This window comes from Bos taurus, chromosome 29 (genome assembly GCF_002263795.3).
Source record: "Bos taurus isolate L1 Dominette 01449 registration number 42190680 breed Hereford chromosome 29, ARS-UCD2.0, whole genome shotgun sequence".
Taxonomy (NCBI): domain Eukaryota; kingdom Metazoa; phylum Chordata; class Mammalia; order Artiodactyla; family Bovidae; genus Bos; species Bos taurus.
Genome location: NC_037356.1, coordinates 9778786 through 9802121, shown reverse-complemented (window position 1 = coordinate 9802121; position 23336 = coordinate 9778786). Strand labels below are relative to the sequence as shown.

The 23336-nt window shown below is 46.1% G+C and overlaps 1 protein-coding gene and 1 non-coding gene across 12 annotated transcripts in view; both read right to left on the bottom strand.

Moving 5' to 3' along the window:
• The window catches only part of SYTL2 (synaptotagmin like 2), a 120683-nt gene that overhangs the window by 60308 nt on the left and 37039 nt on the right, over positions 1-23336 (bottom strand). For 9 of the 11 annotated variants that reach the window (XM_059883023.1, XM_024987316.2, XM_059883027.1 and 6 more), the window contains exon 2: positions 5750-6243. In XM_059883023.1, the coding sequence (XP_059739006.1) occupies positions 5750-5850 (101 nt within the window). In that variant the 5' untranslated portion in view covers positions 5851-6243. Of the gene's footprint in view, positions 1-5749; positions 6244-8194; positions 8364-13572; positions 13646-23336 lie in introns of all 11 variants that reach the window. The other 2 variants (XM_059883024.1, XM_059883025.1) reach the window with 2 other exon arrangements.
• Positions 21069-21140, bottom strand: TRNAW-CCA (transfer RNA tryptophan (anticodon CCA)). Its single transcript has one exon. It is a non-coding gene; the product is annotated as a tRNA-Trp (tRNA).

The following is a 23336-nucleotide window of genomic DNA, read 5'->3' as shown; positions in this document are numbered from 1 at the left end:
ACTTTTTAACCCCTCAGCATATTCTGGGCAAGAGGGTTAGACTAGGTGATTTGAAAGTACTCTTGCATGTTTGTTTTGAATATGAGAGCTGGAATGGACCTTGGATAGTTAAAAATGGCCTCACTTCAGGGATGAATTGAAACCCAGAGAGGTTAGGAGGTTTGCCCAAGGTCACACAGAGCCAGGACCAGAAGCCAGCCTGCCTCCTCACCCACATTCTTTCTACTGCTTTCCCACCCTGCCGGGGACAGCCAAACGTGGTTATGATTTCTAAGGTGGCTATCACACTTCACTCTTTCTATGAAGGAATTCAACCCTTGATAGAGAATCTGAAAACAAACACATGTGAAAATGAAATAAACTGCAAAAGCTCATTACAGCGGAAAAGTAGACAAAACGTGCATCACTCACGTTGTGGATACGTTGCAGGTCCCCACAGTCTGCTGTGAGGCAGCACATTGTGTGGGAAACACAGGTTTGTAGTTGGATGAGCAAGGTTTCACTCTTACAGGACACTTAACCTCACCCCCCCCACGCCCATTTCCTCCTTGTTGAGTGGGTTCGGCTACACTGATGCAGGGATCAAGGGGGAAAATGTGACACTGTGTACAATGTCAATCCTGGACAAATGGTTCCTTTCCCCTTTGCTTTGACAGAAAACACCATGAGAGGTGCTGAAAGGCAGTTCTTCAATAACAACTGCCTTCATTTCAAAGAAACTAGGGCTTAAGGCAGCAGCTGAGGATCACAAGATGTGGTCGCGGTTGAGATGGTATCTACTGTAAGAACACCCGTCACCCTAGATGTGGTTGTGTGTTTATGGGGTGGGGGGCACAGTGCTGGTGGTGTAAAGACACCCAGGGGCAATGATTTCCTGTTGGCAGTGTGACGCAAAGCACAGGAAACACCACCTCTAGAGTGTGTCATTTTCAAACCATAAAAGACCAAAATTATATCTATGCATGTGTGGTGGTGTTTCTTAAAAAAAAAAAAAAAAAAGAGGACAGAGAGGGAGGAGGCAGCCAGGAGAGAAAAAGAATCCATGCTGATGTCTGCTGCCCTGCTGCTTTGTGAAATGTCTGCAGCCGGCAGTGAGGAGAGCAGGCTGGGTAGAGAGGCATGGTGGCTCTACATGTAGCGCTTGTGGCTACAGGTAGGGGGCGCTGCAGTGACCCGGAATTGCTGTCTTCTCACTCAACTCCAGAGACACCACAGTGGATATTCCCTTGGGTTCAAATCCACCTTCTACCATTAACAGGTTGAGTGATTTGCGAACCGGACACTTCTGTACGACACTTTCTCATCCATGAAATCTGGAGGTTGTTGTTGTTGAGTCGCCAACTCGTGCCCGACTCTTTGAGACCCCCTGGGCTGTAGCCCAGCAGGTTCCTCCATCCATGGGATTCTCCAGGCAAGAATATTGGAGTGGGGGTTGCCATGCCCTCTTCCAGGGGATCTTCCTGACCCAGGGATCAAACCCGCATCTCTAATGTCTCCTGCATTGGCAGGCGAGTTCTTTTACCACTGGCGCCACCTGGGAAGCCCTGAAATTTGGATGGGAGGTAACCTATAGGATAAATCATCTCCAAAGGGTCTTGAAAGAGCTTGGATGTGAACAAGCCAAAGCATTCCTGGATAAATGAGGAATGGCAGACAGATTTCAGTTTAAATGCAACTCTCCTCCACAGCCGTACTGAAAAGGACTCCGAGGCAATGTCTGCTCCTAGCGGGCAGAAGTGCTGTAGTCCATTAGTAATGTCCTCACCGCCAAGGTCCATAAGGAACCAGCATTTGAAATACCACTCTGAATTTCAGTGGCAGATTTGCCTTTCTAATGGTGTTTTGCTTAGGCTAAGAATAGAATTATCTAAATTATGTCTCTAAAGTCACTTACCAACTTGGAGGAGAACTGGGGCATTGCAAAATCATGTTAGGGAAACAAGGTCGAGGTTTTAAATTTGTAATTGATAATCCGATAAATGGTAAATACCTTGAGAGCTGGGACTGGTAGGCTGGTAATGTTTCAATTACCCTAAAATCCCTTTCATTAGTCCAGAGGTTTCCTATACTTAATGAGTGCTCAATTAGACTCCACTATTTTATTAATAAATAGTTGATAGCTTTAGGAGTAATTTCCTTCTAAGGAATCAGACCACTAATCAGAGAATTCTGTCCTTTTTTTTTCCTTAGAGGCATGGGTGGAGTGGTGAATAAGGAAATTAAAATGTATCAGTCATATACTATGTGCTAAGAAGATAAAGAATTGTTTTATCTGTCTATAATTCTTTGAGTTTGATACTATGGTTATTCCCAGTCTCTGAGTTGAGGGCTCAGAGAGGTCAAGTAACTTGCCAAATGAACCACAGTTGATTTAGTGGTGAGGAGAGGATTTAAAATCACATCAGTTTTGACTGAAGGGCCCTTACTGTTCTTCTCAAACCAGGAGACCAAGAGCTTTTCTTATCAAAGCTTTGGCACTGACTGACTGTGTGACCCTGGGTAAGTCACTTCTCCTCTCTGGGTTTTTCCTGCTTTATCTGTAAAGTGACTGATATGGACCCCAAAAATCTTTCCAGAGCTGTCAGGCTATAACTCTGATAGAAGCACCAAAGACAAACAGCTAGGGGCTGGTAACAGGACTGAAAAGCAAAAGCCCAAGGAACAGCATTTTGTTCCATCAGTTCAGGAGCAGACAGCCTCAGAATCATCCAAGTCCCTTCAGGGCTAAAGCAAAGGGTTTGAGAGCGCCATTCCTCTTGTGTGGAGCAGGCGGTGAGCTGGGCCTCTGTCAGTGCCCACAGGGTGTGGGCCTGCTGCCCATCTGGCCCCTGGCACTCAGTCCTGGACCCGCCCATGGCCAAGTCCACTCAAGCTGCTTGGTGCCTAACTAGGAAGGCCCCCAGAATGGTGGCTTAGACGGTAAAGAGTCCACCTGCAATGCAGGAGACCTAGGTTCGATCCACAGGTTTGGAAGATCTCCTGGAGAAGGGAATGGCAACCCACTCCAGTTTTCTTGCCTGGAGAATCCCAAGGACAGAGGAGCCTGGTGGGCTACAGTCCATGGGGTCCCAAAGAGTTAGACACGACTGAGCAACTGACACACCAGAAAGGTAGCAGCAAACAGGGTCTGACTCACACTAGATTTTTACCACCCCAAGCCATCTTCCATCAGTTTACAAAAGCAAGAAACAAGGGCAGCACCAGCGGCAGATTCATAGATGTCCTCAGAAACAGTGCGTGGAAGGAGATTCTGCAAGGTCACCTCTGCAAGAGGACCCACAGCCTTCCTGCTGTGGCTGTAGACTTGCTGGTGCCAGTGGCTACACACTCCCACCCCTCACCAGGCTCACTTTCAGGCAGAACTTGGAATTTTTAAGGACATTTTCAGCTCTTACTGGAGATGCCTGAGAAATACCTCCATTCATACAGAATCGGAGAACTACAAGGAAGACCCAATAGCCTGGAATCCCAAAGGCCAGGTAAATATAGAAGGGAGGGGGACTTCCCTGGTGGTCCAGGGGCTAACATCCTGCACAACCAAGCAGGGGATCTAGGTCAGATCCCTGGTCAGGGAACCAGATCCCACATGCCGCAACTAGGAGTTTATAGCTGCAACTAAAGATTCGACGTGCTGTGACTAAGATCCAGCACAGCCAAATAATAAATATTTTTTTAAAAAATAAAATATTAATTATGTTTAAAATAGAAGGGAGGGTAACCTCCCTCTAGCCGTCATAATCTGGCTAGATGGAGGAAGCCGAATTACAAATCACACGTAAAATCTTGTTGGTGTGTGCACGCTCAGTCGGTTCAGTCGTGTCTGACTCTGTGCAACCCCATGGACTATAGCCCACCAGGCTCCTGTCTCCACGGAATTCTCCAGGCAAGAATACTGGAGTGAGTTGCTACACCCTCCTCCAGGGGATCTTCCCAACCCAGGGATCAAACCCACATCTCTTGAGTTTCATCTCCTGCATTGGCAGACAGGTTCTTTACCATTAGCGCCACAGTGGGGAGGAATTCAAATATAGCAGCTTGCTAATACTGAGAGTTCCCTCTTCTCGAGGCAGGAAGAGGCATGGGGCCCTGGGGCAACCTCAGCTACACTGCTTTCCCTCCCAGTGTCTCCATCTAGTCTTCTGAGAGACTAAAGGAATTCCCATTGCCCCCATGCTTGAAAACCTACTAATTTTCCCTCTGTGCTGCTCCCCCACAGCAGCATTTCTAAAATGGGTCTAACAGTCTTGCCCTGCCAAATCTCAGGGCTGCTGGGAGGATCATAAGAAGATGACATTCATGTACTGTGACTGGTAAAGGATGAATGCTACCAAGAGACCTCGACGGCTGATTGGTGTAATTCCCAGCTCTCCAGGGGACACAGTTTGAGGCGCCCCACTTGCTGAGAGTGGGGAGCAGCAACTTGGAGGAAGGAACATGACAAGTAAGGAACAGCATTCTCACGATCTCCACCACCTACAGCCGTCTCCTGTCACAGTCACAGCTCAGTGTCCATGGCAGCCACCCACCTCGTCATGGCTGGCTCCCAGGATGTCCTGTCTGCTGCAGTTTTCTCAGGAAGGGATGGTAGACTGAGTGAATGAGTACCTGCAGGCCAGGATTTAATTCTCACTTCTGACATCTATGGATTGCATGAGCCTGGGTGAGTCACTTGACCTGTCTCAAGGTCAATTTCCTCACACATCAGGTGGGTGTAATTACAAACCACCCTGCACCCCAACTACATAAGTGTTGTGAGCTCAGAAGAAATAATGGGCATATAAGCCCCTTGCAATCTGTTAAGCACTGTTTAACATGAATTATGATGAGCAGCCATAATCAGACACACTGGAATCCTTAAAGGGAACTTCAGCATGTTCTTTTACAAAGCATCCATGTTCAAATGAGGATCAACTAAAAAAAATAAATTAATTAAATATGGATACAAATAAATCCATTGTTTATGATCATGGTGTCCCAAGAGGTAAGAAGATGGCTGATGCTCCTCTTGGATAATTCCTGGGATGGGGGTTATGTCATGAATACGACTAACTTACATTCAGGAAGCCTTTCACTGCCTTCAAAACCCAGATGACGAAGGCGAGAGATGGCAGGACTCAAGCCCTCTGACCTCATGCTCCTCTACCCACAGGAGGGGAAAGTGGCGGGACTGTTGATGTGGGACATTTGGTTTGAGTTCCTCCCAACAAGAACAGCGTCACACTTTCTCGAGGGACACAAATGAAAAACTGGCTCAGTCAGAACCAATTTCAACTTGCTGTTGAAATCATTTCAAGCATGTATGAAAATATGCAAAAATGTGAGCTACTTCTCTGTTCGTAACACTTTAGAAACTTAAATTTTTTCCTAATTTAGTACATGATCCACTTTTAAAGAAGTAGATTCAGTAAAAAGAAAAAAAAGTGAATATGTGTGTGTGTGTGTATACATTATACATATATATGGGGAGCGTAGATGTATGGATATGTTTGTATAGAGTACTTCATTTTTAATCCAGTGTTTGATAAGTTAACGGCATTTAGTTAGGTTTTTAATCAAGACTATTTCTGGCGTGAGTCCTATGGGATGAGAGATACCAAGGAGGAGAAAGTTCTGTCCAGGAAATACACCTGAAATTGGAACCCATAAGTCAGGCTCCAAGTCAGAGCCACCACTTACAGCTGAGAGGAACGAAATTTCTCGTCCTCTTACAGACTGCCCTCTTCCCCTCAGCGAAGGGCCAGCCTCCTACCTGACTCTCTCCTCTTCGGCCCTCTTCAGGGCGGCGTCTCGCTGCAGAACCTTCATGATGGCCTCCTGCTCCTCCTCCGTCAGGAAGCTTAAGTCGATCATTTTGAAAAGTGTTCACAAAAATGATAGGAAAAAACACAGCCTCAAATTCCCCAAGCCGAACAAGTCACCGTAGCCAGGATGATCAAAGGATAAAAAAGTGCAGTGGAATAGTATCTTGTTCAGTTCTGCAGCAAAAGTCTTCTCTCCGCTAGGCAAAAGTTTTAGGTGGCTGATAGCAAAATCCTAAGCGCCCTTTCCCTCGAGGCAGTAGTGGTCTGGAGGGTGATGTCAAGAGGAAGCACTCAGGATGCTGGATTCTCAGCCAGACAGGTCACTTGTTCCTGCTGCGGCATTCCCACTCACGTCCCCTCGCTGGACCAGTCTGAGACAGTTTATTCTCCTTCCGTCCGACATCAACTCGATGAGCAGCCACAGGATCTGAGCGTCACCTGCCTGGGGAATCATGAGATGGTAAATACCAGATAGCGACAGGCAGCAGTTCTCATTATTAACAATAATGAGCATTGCTCATTATTAGAAGATTTCAAACATGTCTGGGGTGGGGGGAAGTGACCATGTGAGATGGTCTCCGAGATCAGGGAAACCAGTTCTGCCAGCTTCTTGAGCAAATAGAAAAGGGTCATGAAACGTGCTTCAACTCAATTCTAGACCGCCGAGATGGAGCGTGCACAAAAATGCCTGTCAATGTTTAACGATCCACAGAGGGAAGGGATGGTTGCAGAAAGATGGTGGTTCTCTCCACAAACGCATGAGAGGCTAGGCTGAAAGGTCACACTAAAGATCAGGAAGACCAGGAAGACCTTATTCCAGTTGTCAAGTGATTACTGGTAGGAAACTAGAAATAAAAATTCACAAATGCCCCCTTCTTCATGCACAGGGATGTTCCACTAACGTGCATCTGTGCTCCGAGATGATGGAAGAATTATTATCAGATAGAGTAGTTTGCACCATAGTGAAAACAGTTATTTTCCACTTAGTCCCACCTCTAACTTTTGCTGGACCTGGAGCAACTCACCAAGCTGTCTCCCTTCATTTCCCAGGAGAAAGAACACTGACTGTGCGTATATAATCTGGGGGAAAAAAAAGAGGCAGGATTTCAAAACACCTCACCATTCAAAGTGAGCATTTCTGCATAGAAACGTAGGCAAGAATCCTATTTTCTTCGAGGCATTTTAAGCCCATGAGCAAGGACATCCCCGGTGGTCCAACGGTTGAGACTTCACTGTCCAGTGTTGGGGATGTGGGTTTGATCCCTGATTGGAGAGCTAAGATCCAACATGCCTCATGGCCAGAAAACCAAAACATTAAGACAGAAGCAGTATTATAACAGAACTCAATAAAGACTTAAAAAAAAAAAAAAAAAAAAGGTTTTTGAACCTATGAGAACAAGGTGAGACCTACAGAATGCCATAGCCAGGCTAGACTTGAGGAACTACTCCAGGACTGGGGTCCTTTAACAAGCAGAGTACTGCATATATAGTAGACACTAAGAAAAAAAAAAGGGTTTACTACATTTTAAAGCAGCCCTACTCAATAAAAGACAGTGTGTACAGTAACGTAGTAATGTCTATGAATACATCTTTGAATAAACTCTTTGCTCTTTGGCAAAAGAGATCTACAAGGAAGTACTCCCACTACAACTGTCTAACTACAGAACATGAGGCAAGCTACCTAACCACTCCGAGGCTCAGGATTCTCATTAGGACATCCTTCAAGGGTTGCCAGGATTAAATGAAATAATGGCTAGAAAGCAGTGCATATCTTGCATCCTGTACCAAGAGAAGCTGCTAAAAATATACTCTAACTTCCTTTCTGAGTTCACACTTTTGTTCCATTCAGCTGGCAAGAATGTACTGGTTACATGTTTTCCTTTTCTTTTTTGTATTTTTCTGATCTCCCTGATGAAGTTGGGACTTCGAAGGCACGCACTCTGGTGATCTTTATTTTTACCTTCCTGTAGCTCTTGACATACTGCCCACAGTGACTACGCGAATTTTAAGATAACATTTCACATTCACTTTTTAAATCAGCATGCACTCCCATGTATTTGTTGTCGCTGTTGAGTTGCTAAGTCACATCTGACTCTGCAGCCCTACAGACTGCAGCACACCAGGATTCTCTGGTGCATATATTACTACTTGTGCATATATAAATAAATATATACGTGTGTGTGTGTATGCGATACTACAAAATTGCATATATTACTGCCTGCTTAATTGTCTCAAAAAGGACTTATCCTTCAAGATGAAAGTTACTATCTCCAAGAAGCCTTCCCGCATTCCCACAGCTGGAGCTAAATGAGCTAAATGCTGTAGTACATTTGACTGTTGTCATTACTGTTTAGTTGCTCTGACTCTTTGAGACCCCATGAACTGTAGCCTACCAGGTTCCTTGGTCCACGGAATCTCCCAGGCAAGAACACTGGAGTGGGTAGCCATATCCTTCTCCAGGGGATCTTCCGGACCCAGGAATCGAACCTACATCTCTTGCGTTGCAGGCAGATTATCACTAAGCCACTTCAAGTACAGTATTCCTAACTCTTCAGTCCCTCCCTGAAACAGAACAACACAATCATGCTGTCACTAGAGTAAGCAGAGTATTCACCCCTATCTTCCAGATGGTGGGCTTGGCCTGTGACTGACTTTAGCCCATGAATTGTTATAAATGTGATGCAAGTACAGGCTGTGGATGTGCTTGTGTGGTTTGGCTCAGCTACCTGTACTCTGACCATGGGCCCCAAGGAGAGCTTGCCCTGGGTAGCCACTGCCTCTTCAGTCTGGGTCCCAGAAAGATACACAAGGACAGACCACAACTTGATCCACCTGAAGCTCGGCCACCTTAGCTGACCTGTAGGTACCCAAGCAAGAAATGAATAGTTTTGGTTGGAAGCCACTGAGGTTTGGGGTTGTCATACAACAAACACTCTTGTAGCAGGGACTTCACTAACACAGAAACTTTCTCCTCCACCTATGTGTTTCCACTGCGATAATGATTTGTCTGCTCTGGTCTCTCCCATCTGACTGTGAGTCTCTTGATGTGAAGAAATAAGTGAATGAGTAAATGACTGAGTGAACCTAATCTAAACAGACAGCTTCACCAGGCGACAGCTGTCTCAGTTCTTTCATGCACAGTAGCTTTAATTCATGCACAGTAACTTCCTTAGCTCTCAGAGGCTGGCAAGGAAATGGACTCAGGCCACCTTCTGGGAACCATGTCCCTGGGCATCACACAGGTTCAATGGGAGATTGTTTTTAAGTCCAATGAATTGAGGACAGGAAGCAAACAAAGGAGAAAAATAAATTGTCCAGCAGTGGAAACTGGCAGGGGGGGCAAGAGGGGAACTGTTGGTTTCCACATCTTCAAGGTGAACTATGAGCTAACCAGTGCTTCTGTGTAAAAGGTTCTAGGGTTAAGTTTTTCCTAAAAATAGGATATTTATGGGACTTTCCTGGTGGTCCAGGGGTTAAGAATCCACCTTGCAATGCAGGGGATATAGGTTCCATCCCTGATCCGGGAATGAAGATCCCAAAAGCTGTGGGGCAACTAAGCCCGAGTACCACAACTACTGAGCCTGAGCACCACAACTACTGAGCCTGAGCACCACAAATACTGAGCCTGAGCACCGCAACTACTGAGCCCAAGCACTGCAAATACTGAGCCCGAGCACCACAACTACTGAGCCCAAACACCACAACTACTGAGCCTGAGCACCACAACTACTGAACCTGAGAACTGCAACTACTGAGTCCATGTGCACCAGAACCCATGCCACAACTAGAAAGCTGGTGTGCAGCAATGAAAGATCCTGAGTGCTGCAACTAAGACCTGATGCAGCCAAATAAACAAATAAAAACACATCAAAAAAAATTTTTTTAATAAAAATGGGCTATTTAGTGAGGCAAAGGGCAAGGTCCTCATTTTACAGAGAAAGGAGTAAAGGACTGGAACTCTTGTCTCCTAGACTCCTAGTGAGAGTCACTACCCAGCCAGATTGCAGAAGAACCCTCAGATGGCAGTCAAGACTCTTCAGTCCCAGGTGCTCCCCCAACTCCCAATATTCTCAACAGTTATGAGAGCTAATCAAACATTCATTTCACAAACACTTACTGAGAGCTTATTATGTGCCTGACACTGTTCTAAGCAGTGATACAGTGATTGCTGGAGATACAGCAATGAATAAGACATTTAAAACTTCCTGTCCTTGTGCAGTGCATATGCCAGTTGGAGGGGATAATGAACAAATTAATAATAAACACACACAAAAAAATTAAAAAACGATTAAATTATATAAATACGGGGAAGGTAATAAGAACTTTAGAGGAAAATAAAGCTGGGAAAGCAATAATAAGATGAGGGGTGTTGGAGTTTTAAAGAGTGTGGCTAGGGCAGGTCTCACTGAGGGGATGATAACTGAGCAAAAACTTGCCAGAGATGAGGAAACAAGCCACACAGGTGTCAGAGGGTCCTGAGGTGCGAGTGTGTCTAGAGTGTTCAAGAAACTTCAAGGCGATCAGTGTGCCAGAGGGACAGAATGGAGTGGGTCAGAAAGGAAATAGGTCAGACTGTTTTGGGCTTGGAGTTGACTGTAAGATTTCTGGATCAATGGTAAGGGAAGGCAGGAAAAAAGGAAAAGGGAATAAATACTTACTGGACACCTCCTACATGACTCAAAGTTTACATATATCATCTCACTGGATCCTCACAAAGACCTGAGGAAGGTATTTTATTACTCTGTGGTGCTGGAGCAGACTTGAGAGTCCCCTGGACAGCCAGGAGATGAAATTAGTCAATCCTGAAGGAAATCAACACTGAATATTCATTGGAAAGATGATGCTGAAGCTGAAGCTCCAATACTTTGGCCACCTGATGCGAAGAGCTGACTCATTTGAAAAGACCCTGGTGCTGGGAAAGATTGAGGGTAGGAGGAGAAGGGGATGACAGACGACGAGATGGCTGGATGGCATCACCGACTCAATGGACATGAAGGACAGGGGAAACCTGGTGTGTTACATACAGTCCATGGGGTCACAGACAGACATGACTTAGTGACTGAACAACATTTTATTACATGTGCTTTTCAGGTGAAGACTATGAGGCTCACGGAGGTGTTTGCCACTTAGCTTGTGTGTGTAGCAGGGCTGGCATTTGTTAGAACAAGTCACCGCTGGCTTTGTTAGAATAAGTCACCTCGATATAGACCTCCCACTTAATTCTCTCTTGCACACAGATCCTCAAACTGGGGAAGCAGAAAAAGAGCCCTTCTGTCTGCCTGTGGACTCTCATTCTCTGCGTAAGCACAGAAGAATCAGTGGCCCAGAGCTGGCTGTCAGCATGGGGGCAACCTCAGTGCAAAAATCCAGGAGGGATGAGCCTTGGCAACAGGGATGCCTGACGTGTCCACAGCAGGAGGAGGATGAGCAAATAGTTCCCCTAAGGTTCAGCCCTCCCTCCCGCCCTCCTCCTGCAGCTGGAGATTTTTCTAAAACTCAGATGTGACTAGGGCACATTCCCAGGCTTAAAACCCTTCACCAACTTTCCACCATCCACTGGCTAAGGCTCAAAGCCCTCACCGCAGCCTGTAGGGCTCTCTGTGAACTAGCACTGGCTTTCTTTTCCAAGCTCTTTTCCTGTCACACTGAACGTTTTCAGCTCCTTCTGCCTTCAGACCTTTGCATATACTTACCCTCCCTCCTGGGCTTCCCTGGTGGCTCAGAAGGTAAAGCGCCTGCCTGCAATGCGGGAGACCGGGGCTCGATCCCTGGGTTCCTGGAGAAGGGAATGGCAACCCATTCCAGTATTCTTGCCTGGAGAATTCCATGGACAGAGGAGCCTGGCGGGCTACAGTCCATGGGGTTGAAAAGAGTCAGACATGACTGAGTGACTAACACTTACACTTACACTTTCCTCCTAGAACACCCCTCCCTCAACCAATACCTCCTGGGTCTCAAGTGAGATGGCACGTACTACAGACATCTTCCCCATCCTCTCAAGGCCAGGCTGGTGACGCTCTGGGGGGCTCCATTAGCCCCTAACTTCCTCACCCAGGATACTCGGCACAGGATCCCAAACCCCCTCTACTCACGTCTGTCTTCCCCTGGTTTATGTGCAGGCCTGGGTGTCTGAGCGCTCTGTGTCTCCACCCAGCGCCTGCCACTGCGGCTCCCCTCTACGTAACAGGCCCTCAAGTATCTCATCCGTGAACACAACTGGAAGGGAACTCAGCTCCCCTTTAACATGAACCTGGCGCAACACTGAAAAATCAGCCACGTGTTCCTCACTGGGTTCCAGCTCCAGGCCTTCCTCACGACTGTCTGGTTTACATCAATCACACGACTTCTCCAAGCCTCAGTTTCCTCACCCGTACAGTGGATCTATTCACTCCTACCTTCCCTTCCTTACGGAGATTATAGTGAGGCTCTGGTGAGAAGGAAGACAGTGTCGAGGACAAATAAGGAATGAGCAGCCATAGGGGCAGCAGCTGAAAGGAACACGTGAGGGCTCCAGGTGCAGACTTTGCTTAATTCCAGCTCTCCTTGTGCCGTTTTTGAAACATAGAAATACAGAATCACTACGCTGTATAACAGGAACCACGAGACTGCTGCAGGTCAATCATACTTCAAAAGCAAACTCATAAAAAAAAGAAGACATCAGGTTTGTGGTTATCAGAGGTGAGGCCTGGGGACAAGGGGAATTGGAAGAAGGCAGTCCAAAGGTACAAACTTTCAGGAACAAGATAAAGAAACACTAAGGACAGAATGTACAACATGATAAATATATTAAAACTGCTGTGTGTTAAACATGCAAGGGGTAAGAGAATAAATCCTGAGAGCTCTCATCACAAGATACATTTTTTCTATTTCTTTAATCTTTATATCTATGTGAGATGATGGATGTTCACTGTAGTTACTGTGATAACCACTGCAAGTGCATGTAAGTTAGATCGTTATGCTGTACATGTGTGTGTTCAGTTGCTTAGTCGTGTCTGACTCTCTGTAGCCCACCAGGCTCCTCTGTCCATGGGATTCTCCAGGCCAGAATATTGGAGTGACTTGCCATTCCCTTCTCCAGGAGACCTTCCTGACCCAGGGATCAAACTCTTGTCTCCCGACGCTCCTACACTGGCAGACAGATTTTCTTTTTTAACACCGAGCCATCTGTACACCTTCGATTTATACAGTGCTGTATGTCAATTATATCTCAATAAAACTGGAAGAAAACAAACCAAAAAAAAAATATCTTGCAAGTGTCAGCCCTGTTCTATAAAAGCCACATCTATAAAAGCCTATTCTCTTTGCCAGCTGTCCAAAAGTTAAACTGAAGGGAGAAACACCACAGCTGGTGTCTGCTTTTGATGCCAGCAAAGAGAAGAGCGAGGCTTGTAGGCCTAATCCCCATCACTCGGCCAGCCAGACCCAGGCTAAAAAGCCTGATTAACAGCAGCATTTGTTCCCACAACTCGCTCTGCTCCAAGGAGTGGCCCTGACAGCACCTTCTCCTGTCTAGGCCGGCTGCTGCTGTCCCAAAGCCTCAAGGAAGACATTCTCCATGACCTCAGGGAAGGGAAGGAAAACTCGAGGAAGTCCTGACTCTCACATGATGAGGTTTTCAGGAGAGAAGCAAACTGTTCTGACAGTCCCATGACATCAAGAAGGAAGCCGTCAAAGAAAAATCTGGGAGGCAGCAGGAGAGCAGAACAAGTATGCTCGAGTCAGGGTGGGTCTGGGGGGAAAAAAGACAGCCCTGATCAATTAAGAGGCTTACCCCCGGCAATGACAAACCGTCACGTCTAAAACCAAATGCTCAAATATCACATGACGTCCCTTGTATGCAGAACCTAAAAAGAAATGATATAGATGAATTTAGAAAATAGAAAGAGACCCACAGATTTAGAAAATGAACTTATTGTTGCCACGGAGAAGGAATAGTTAGGGAGACTGGGATGGTCATGTACACGTGCTCTATTTAAAATGGATAACCAACAAGGACCTACTGTATGGCAAAGGGAACTCTGTTCAGTGTTATGTGGCAGCTTGGACGGGAGGGGACTTTGGGGGAGAATGGATACATGCATATATATGGCTAAGTCTTTCAGCTGTTCACCTGAAACTATCACAATATTGCTAATCAGCTATGAAGGTGAAAGTATTAGGCGCTCAGTGGTGTCCAATTCTTTTCAACCTCATGGACTGTAGCCTGCCAGGCTCCTCATGGAGAATTCCTTCCATGGCATTCTCCAGGCAAGAATACTGGAGTGGGTTGCCATTTCCTTCTCCAGATCTTCCCAACCCAGGGACTGAACCTGGTTTTCCTGCATTGCAGGCAGATTCTTTACCTTCTGAGCCACCAGGGAAGCCCCCAAAATTGTGTTAGTCATTCAGTCATGTCTGACTCTTTGAGACCCCATGGGACTGTAGCCCACCAGGCTCCTCTGTCCATGGGATTCTCTGGGCAAGAATACTGGAGTGGGTTGCCATTGCCTTCTCCAGGGGTTCTTCCTGATCCAGGGATCGAAACCAAGTCTCTTGCATTGCAGGCAGATTCTTTACTGTCTGAGTCACTAGGGCAATACCTCAACACAAAATAAAAAGTTCAAAAGAAAAAAAAAAAAGAATGCTAACCCTCAGAGAGGCATCCAAGGATAAACAGAATAACCCACAGATGGTTCCTGAGAATCCTGAGAAGGAATAAATGGAGTGGGACAATCTGAGACGCTTAGCCTACTTCCCTCCCGACAGAGAGATCTCTCGTCCCACCCCCGCCACGCCCCCTACCCCGCAGTCATCAGACCACCGGGCCACACGGCCAGGGCTCCCAGGCCCTGGGCTGCCAGCTCCTCCGCTGGGCTGCCCCATTTCTCAGGGCGTTCGCGCCAAGGTTGAACTTGCCCGCCATCCCCACCCTTGCCGCCCTCGGCTCACTCTCCCTTTCACACCACAGTCTATGAGGCGGACAGAACTTGTGTTCTCCCTGCGCCTCCTCTGTTGAGAGGGAGATGAACTTCCTCCCCTGCGCTGTTCCTCACAGGATGTTTTCCGAGCCCCTCACCATCTCGGTCATGTTTCTCTAGGCTGAAAACTGAGCATGTGGTGCTGAGATCCTTCACCCACAGGAGAGCGGTTCATCCCTCTGCCCATCGAATACAGCAGGTCTTTTCCACATGCTGTGGAGGACGCGGAGCTCGAGGAGTTAAGTAATGTCCACAGCTGCTCAACCAGAATGTGATCTGAACTGAGGGCTGTAAGACTCTGAAGAGCACTGACATATATACACCACCATGAGGAAAACAGACAGCTAGTGGGAAGGTGCAGCTTAGCACAGGAGGCTCAGCTCTGTGCTCTGTGATGACCCAGAGGGGTGGGAGGAAGGTCCAAGAGGGAGGGGATAGATACACACATATAACTGAGTCACAGCGGAAACCAACACTACATTGTAAAGCAACTATATTCCAATAAAAATAAATATATGTTCACAGACAAATACTAAATAAAGCTGCTACTTTTAATCTGTCGCTGCATGCCCATCCCCACTTATTCTCCGAGAGGTCGCACAGCTCATCAAGCACAGGGATGAGACCAGACCCCAGGAGTCCTGGCTCCCGGCCCAGGCCTGTTCTCACCTGCTGTTCCTCCTTCTGGATGGCCTACTTCCTTCTGTGTCGTTTCCTATGAGCGGCACGCCCTGGCTCTCAGAGCATGGCATGCTCTTCTCTGCCCAACTTGTCAGGAACAGGAAAATGACTGGACCCTCTGGGGTTGTTTTGCGGATAGACGTGGAAAAGAGGACAAGTATGGATACAGAAAAGGGCACCTGCGTCAACACGCAGGTGTTTATACCGGCTCATTAGCCTCTGAGAATGAGAGCAATCCCTGTCAGAAACTATTCCTAAAAGATGCTTTGTGTTCTTTAAACTCAATCAGAATTTTTTTTACATGTATTTTATTTATTTATTTATTTTTAAATTCATTTATGTATTCTAATTGGAGGATAATTACATTACAGTATCATGCTGGGTTTTGCCATCTATCAACATGAATTGGTCACAGGCATACATGTGTCCCCTCCATCCTGAATGCCCTCCCACACCCTTCTCCCCAAGAAATGTGTTTATATGAATAGCAAATTTTGTCCACAGCCCTGTCAAGAAACAATGCCATATGAATATTTTGTTTCTACATGGTCTATGCTTTCATCATTATTAAAAAAAAAAAAAACAGGTAAATTACTCAATCTAATGTGTTGCCTAAATTTGGATTCTTGAAAGAATAATTGCCTTGTGACGGGTCCAGAGTAGCTTCTCAAAAACAACATGAGCTTAATGAATAAATAAAATGAACACATGAAATGAGCCCAGGAAGAAGCAAACAAATGAAAAAATACAGATGGAATAATAAAGAATAAGTTATCCAATGAGTTTCTTTCTTTTTCATAGAGGGATAAGTGAAAAAAATCAAAATTGACGGGCACCTCAATAAACAAAGGTCTCACTTTGGGGGGGACTCTCCCGAAGGTGGAAGCCATTTTTCTACTTCAGGTACCTCCTTCAGGACAGACTGACGCAGCTGACCAGTAACATTTCCCATGGACTGACTTGGTCACCTTGAACTAAGAACTGAGAAGAAAAGATTGTTCCTATGTGACAATGCTCCCTACCCCTTAATCTCATCTTCCAACTTAATAATAATCTCTGGATTTCTAGGAAGGCTCACCTGCCATTCCCAGGCAAGTTTAGATTATAGTACCCACAGGAATCTAAGAGTTTAATCAAGTCCCAGGCAAGGGTAAGATAATGGGCAATCTGAGGAAGATAGTACTACATACACCTACCCTCGTGGGGCTTTCCTGGTGGCTCAGATGGTAAAGAATCCACCAGCAATGCAGGAGACCCAGGTTCAGTTCCTGGGTTAGGAAGATCCCCTGGAGAAGAGAATGGCAACCCACTCCAGTATTCTTTCCTGGAGAATTCAATCATGGACAGAGGAACTTGGTGGGCTATGGTCCATGGGGTCACAAAGAGTCAACACTTTCACAACCTACTCTCATACAAGTACTATGTTAAGTAGTAATACAGGAGGTATAAACCAAGCATCAGAGCCACGGGGACTTAGGCAGGAGATCAGAGGAAGAAAATCTTGGAGGCTGAGAGGAAGAGAGGGGGCATTCTGGACAAGTGCACTGGCCATGAAACTATGAAGACAGGATTTTCAAGGCTGGTAACTGGAGTGTGATCACAAATGGGGAAACTGTATCTGGGGTCAAACCGAGAGGCTGAAATGCCAAGGGAGGGAACTGGAACTTTTCAGTCTCAATAAATATGCCTAAACCACCTTTTAAAATCTGTATTATTTGGGAATATCAGAATTTCAAAAGATAAAAACAGTAGAGAGAAAGGAGCTGAGGAGATAGGCAGCTGAAAATTCATTTTAATCTTCACACTTAGACTGAAAACTCAAATCTAAAAAAAGGATGACAACCTACAAAAGGGATGACTTACTTTGACAACACACCGAGGAACTCAGAGAGTATGAACATGGCCCATCAGACACGGCACAGAGCTGCTGTGAGAGCCAACAGCCACGGGCTCTCACTGATGACACAGCCTGGGAAGCCCCTGGAGTCGTGCCTCCAGTCAAAATGCCAGAGAGAAACTTCCTCTCCCCCGGCAACCGCAGCATCCACCAAAGGCCGGGATCTCAATTCTGAAAGAGGGGAAATTGTACGCCCCCAAAGCTGTAATAGTGTACACAATCCTGGCCCTCAGAGAGCTTACATTCTGGAAAGGAAGATAGATGTGAACCAGCCCAGGAAGTCCTATGAGGCAGAAGAACAGGATGCTACAAAACTTTTAACCAGGGGGCATAACACAGTCTCGGGGCCCACGGAAGGCTTCCTTGAAGAACTATGACTTCTGCCAACTGTAAACTCTCAAGGGATACTGAGATTGGAGATTCTAGCACTTTAATTAACCTAATCATTGCTTACATCCAAATCTGGCTGATGAGTGGCTCATTCCCAGGTATCACTTAATACCTATTGAAGACCAGGACTTCCCTGGTGGTCCAGTGGCTAAGACTCTGTGCTTCCACTGCAAGGGGCGTGGGTCTGATCCCTGGTTGGGGAATTAAGATCCCACCTGCTATGTCGGGGGAGAAAACAACCCACTGAATCAAGTTCACAATGTCATGTGGCAGCCTGGATGGGAGCAGGGTTTGGGGGAGAATGGGTGCATGTATATGTATGGCTGAATCCCTTCACTGTTTTCGGCCATGTGGTGATGTTAGTCGCTCAGTCGTGTCCAGCTCTTCGTGATCCCATGGACTGTAGCCCGTCAGGCTCCTCTGTCCATGAAATTTTCCAGATAAGAATATGGGAGTGGGTAGCCATTCCCTTCTCCAGGAGAATCTTTCCAACCCAGGGATCAGACCCCAGTCTCCCACATTGCAGGCAGATTCTTTACCGTGTGAGTCACCAGGGAAGCCCCCAGAACAAAATAAAAAGTTCGAAAGAGGAAAAAAAAAAAAAAGACCCAATGAGTAAAAGTAGACAGTTTGACCAGGACTGCATTGATTAAACACCATATTTAATGGGGCAGTGAGGCAGGGGAGAAAGATCTTCAGGGATGAAGTTCAGGAATCTGCATTTTATGAAATTTTCCCACATGATGTTTGGCCAGGTTTGGGAATCACAGCTTTAAAGGATTCCTTATATGTCAGAAATGACTGGTTACAGAGCACAACTGTCAAAGTTAAGCGTGTTCATTTGTATAGCAATTGTTTCCCAGCTGGAACAAAAGCAAACACAAAAATGAAGTAACAGCTGAACCATGGAGTCACAAGCACCTCTTTGTAGAGATGAGGAAGGCGAGACGCAGAGGGGTCAGAACACTTGCTTAGGGTCACATGGCTCCCTAATGTGAGTGCTGGGACACCCAGAGGGGACTTCCTTTCTCTTTCAGGACAGAGACAGTCTCAACCCTCAGAAGGATTTGCAAATGGGCTAATAAAGTGGTTTGAGTTGCCTTTCACAGCAGCCCTGAAACCAGCACTTGATAACTACAGCCATTACAGATGAATTCTACATTTAATTATTTTCCAGGTTTCAAATTCAGAGGAAGGGAGTGGAAGAATCAGCTGATTTATTAACCAGGCTGGAATTAAACCCAGAATCATAAAGTTAACTGAACTGTAGCCATCATCAGCTCACATTTTAAAAGAACTATTTAAACCCTCACTTTTGCTACAATCATGTACATTCTTGCTCAGCCTGGCAGCGAGGGACTCTCTCCAAATGTCCAAACTCAGGGGTTCCCAAACCTGGTTGTACATTAGCATCACGTGAAAAGCTTTAAAAAATACATCCATGCCCAGGTCTTTGCCTCCTATCCCTTCTCCATGCCACCCCATGCCAGTGATTCTGATTTAATTGGTCTGGGGTCATATCTTACCCTAGATGTTTTTTTAAAGCTGTCCAGGGGGTTATAATATCCAGCCAGTACTGAGACCACTGAACTCACTGGTCCTCTCCTCCTTCTGGCCTTGGCACAAAGTGAGGACCTCGGGTGAGGCAAGCAAGATGCCCAGGGCACAAAATTCACAGTCAAGGTTGTGTGAGCACAGCACACTGTGCTGAAGCACCCTGAGAGTGAGGTCTCCCTCCTACTCAGGCACCCTGGGCACACGACTAAGGAGGCACCCACTGTCAGGGTATGGCAAGTGCAGCCCCTGTATTTGTGTGAGCCTGTCTCCATAGATTCTGTGCCCTGGGTACCTCACTGGCCTTGCTCCAGGCCCATACCTCCACAAATCCTTCTGGTCAGGCCATTAATTATCCCATCAAAGATACATCTACTGTCTCCTGTGTGTGAGGTCTTCCTTGTTCCGCTTCATCCTCTAAAGAGACTCTGGTTTTGAAATGGATACAGGTGAATAATGCCAACCACATGCATTAATCTTACCCCTTTGACATAAGAGGCTGCTGTGATGGAGTAGGAAGACACATTGGTTTTAAAGTCAAAAGACGCCTGGAAGGTGACTAATCCTTCATGAGTTCTTTGGCAGTTCTGCTACAGACGCTGGGTTTGTTACTTGGTCTGTGCTTTGTAGATAGTAAGGCCTACCTTACAGGGTTTCTGTGAGATGACATTAGGCTGTAAGTTAAATGGTCTGGGACATAGTAGGTGCTTCATAGACACCAGTTGACAATAAATCTTCAACATTTCATCAACTCTTATCATCTTTTTGAACTTTCACCCCTGGTGGTACAGTGGTAAAGAATCCACGTGCCAACGCAGGAGACTCAGGTTTGATCCCTTGGTCAGGAAGATCCCCTGGAGAAGGAAATCGCAACCCACTCCAGTGATCCTGGTCTGGGAAATTCCATGGACAGAGGAGCCTGGTGGGCTACATGCTATGAGGTTGCAAAAAGAGTCAGACACAACTTAGCGACTAAACAAAAACAATAACATCACCTTTCTGTGCTACTTGAGGTTGGAGTGTTACTGCTGCTGCTTTTTCTGTTTTCCTCTTTAGACTGTCTCCTTCTTCTAACCTCCCACCGTATTCTAAAAAGGAGTCAAACTCCTGGTCTCAGCAAACACCTCCGCCCCAGAGGCCTTTGAGTAGATTAAAAAGAAATCTAAACTTGGGATTGGGGTTTGGCAGTAGAGAAGATGGGTAGGAGGATCCCATTTTTAAATTACCAAAAATTCTTCTATATCTTGTCATCTCAGCCCTAGACCTCAGCTTGCAAAAATCAAAGCCAAGAGTCTGGCATCCTTGTCTCTGGCTCTACATTAACAGCCCTTCTCTAATTTTGCTTCTTCTAGAGCGGGGCAGAGAGGTGCTTTGGCATCCCCGAATCCTCAGTACCTAGTGTGGTGCCTGAACTCTCAACAGCTGCCTCCTTTATTGAATAAAGGGAACAAAAAAAGAGATTATAGGGACAAAAAAGGTTTGACAAGTTAGCATCCATAGATGTGCTAACTCCCTAGTAGGCAGAATAATGGTCCTCCAAAGATGTCCACATTCTAATTCCTGAATTTGTGAATACAGCACATGGTGAAAGGGGCTATATGGACATGACTGAGGATACTGTGATGGATAAATTAGCCTGGATTATGTATGTGAAGGTGAAGGTGAAGTCGCTTAAGTCGTGTCCGACTCTTTGCGACCCCGTGGACTGTAGCCTACCAGGTTTCTCCGTCCATGGGATTCTCAGGGCAAGATACTGGAGTGGGTTACCATTTCCTTCTCCAGGGGATTTTCCCAACCCAGGGATCGAACCCGGGTCTCCCGCATTGGAGGCAGACGCTTTAACCTCTGAGCCACCAGGGAAGCCCATGCAGACCCAAGGTAATCACGAGGTCCTTAGGAGGAAGCAGGATGGTCTGAAGGAGACAGAAGAGACGTGAGGATGAAGACAGGTTGGAATGATGAGCTTTGAAGATGGAGGAAGGGGCCATGAGCCAAGGCAGGCAGGCAACCTCTAACAGCTGGAAAAGGAACCAAAACTGATCCTCCCTGAACGTGTCCAGCAGGACCTCAGCTCTGCTGACTCCTTTATCCTGTGAGACTCATTTTAGACTTCTGACCTCCAGAACTGTAAGATAAGAATGCTGTGTTGTTTCAAGTCACTAAGTTTGTGGTAATTTGCACAGCAGCAACGGAGAAGGCAATGGCACCCCACTCCAGTACTCTTGCCTGGAAAATCCCATGGACGGAGGAGCCTGGTAGGCTGCAGTCCATGGGGTTGCTAGGAGTCAGACACGACTGAGCGACTTCACTTTCACTTTTCACTTTCATGCATTGGAGAAGGAAATGGCAACCCACTCCAGTGTTCTTGCCTGGAGAATCCCAGGGACAGGGGAGCCTGGTGGGCTGCCGTCTCTGGGGTCGCACAGAGTCAGACACGACTGAAGTGACATAGCAGCAGCAGCAATAGAAACGGACAGAGCCTGACAGTGTGCCTTATTCATCTCTGAACTCCCAGCTCGTTGCCTGGAACCCCGTTAACTAAATGCAGCCTCATAAGCAACACCAAGGGCTGACGCTCCTTGTGTACAGCCAATCAGTTGCCAGCAGGTTCGGCTGATTGAATCTCTGCACTCCGTCCAATTCAACCTTTTCTCTCTTTTCCTCTCTCATTTAGAAACAGCATGGGCATGAACTGAACATGGCTCCTTTAATTCTTGGTTCATCCTCTCTCCTGGCTATCATACACAGTCCAGCTAGACTCATATTCCAAAGCCCTACTTTGAGGATGCCATACTCAACTTAAGAACCCTACCTAGTTCTTCAATAGAATTTGTACACTACTGTTGTGTGAAAATTATATAAATCTTAATTATGTTAATTGGCTCATCGCATTTTTCAGGCCTACTATTATATACCTTTCCACTTTTCTGTCTATTCATTCTATTGTTTTTTTATTCTATTGTTTTTTAAGAATTTGATATTGAAACTCCAAGTAAAAATCTTAATTTATCTACCCCCAAAAAATTGTAACACATAGTGAAATTACATGTAACTTTGTTCTGTATTTTCCAAGTTGCCTGTAAATGAGTTATCATACTGTCATAATTTAGAAAACAAAAAATAAAGAAAAAAAGAATTTTAAGCAAAGGAATTAAATCTTCACAATATAGATTAAAAGGTGACAACAAACAAACAGATGCAGCTCTTTGGAAAACAAAAACAAAAACACCTTCCCTAGCTCTTCCCTGACTACCAAAAAGTAAAAAAAAGTGAAAGTGTTAGTTGTTCAGTCATGTCCAACTCTTTGCAACCCCATGGACTGTAGCCTGTCAGGCTCCTCTGTCCATGGGATTCTCCAGGCAAGAAGACTGGAGTAGGTGAGGATCTTCCTGACCCAGGGATCAAACTCAAGTCCCCCACATTACAGGCAGACTCTTTACCACCCAAGCCACCAGGGAAGCCCTGATAGCAGAGTGAGCCCAAATTCCTTGTACTGATGTCTTTATCCTCCCAATCTCCCTATCCAGTCTTATTTTCCATGGAGCCTTTCCTACGCTGTGAATTCCAGCCAGACCAATATCAGCTGTGTACAATCATCATCAGGTATGTGTTATTCTCCTCCTCTGTCCATGGGGATTCTCCAGGCCAGAATACGGAGTGGGGAGCCTATCCCTTCTCTAGGGGAACTTCCCAACCCAGGAATCACCTGGAATATCTTTTCCTTATATCTCCACACACCCAAACCTTACCCATCACTCAAGTCCCAGCTAAAATGACACCTCGTCTATGAAGCTGCCCCTGTAGCCCCCTGTCCCCCCACAAATATGCCTTCCATAAGCTGGCCATAATTGCCTCTTTCACTGACCCCTCACAGCTCTTCTCCGTACGTCTCTCATCTGAAGTACGAAAGAGCACAGGCTCTAGAGTCAGGCAGACCTGGGTACAAGGTGACACTCCTGTGCAAGTTACTTGGCTTCCCTGAGTCTCAGGCTTTTCATATGCAAAATGGGCATCATACCTTTCTCACTAGGTCGTTGAGAAGATTTAAGCTCACAT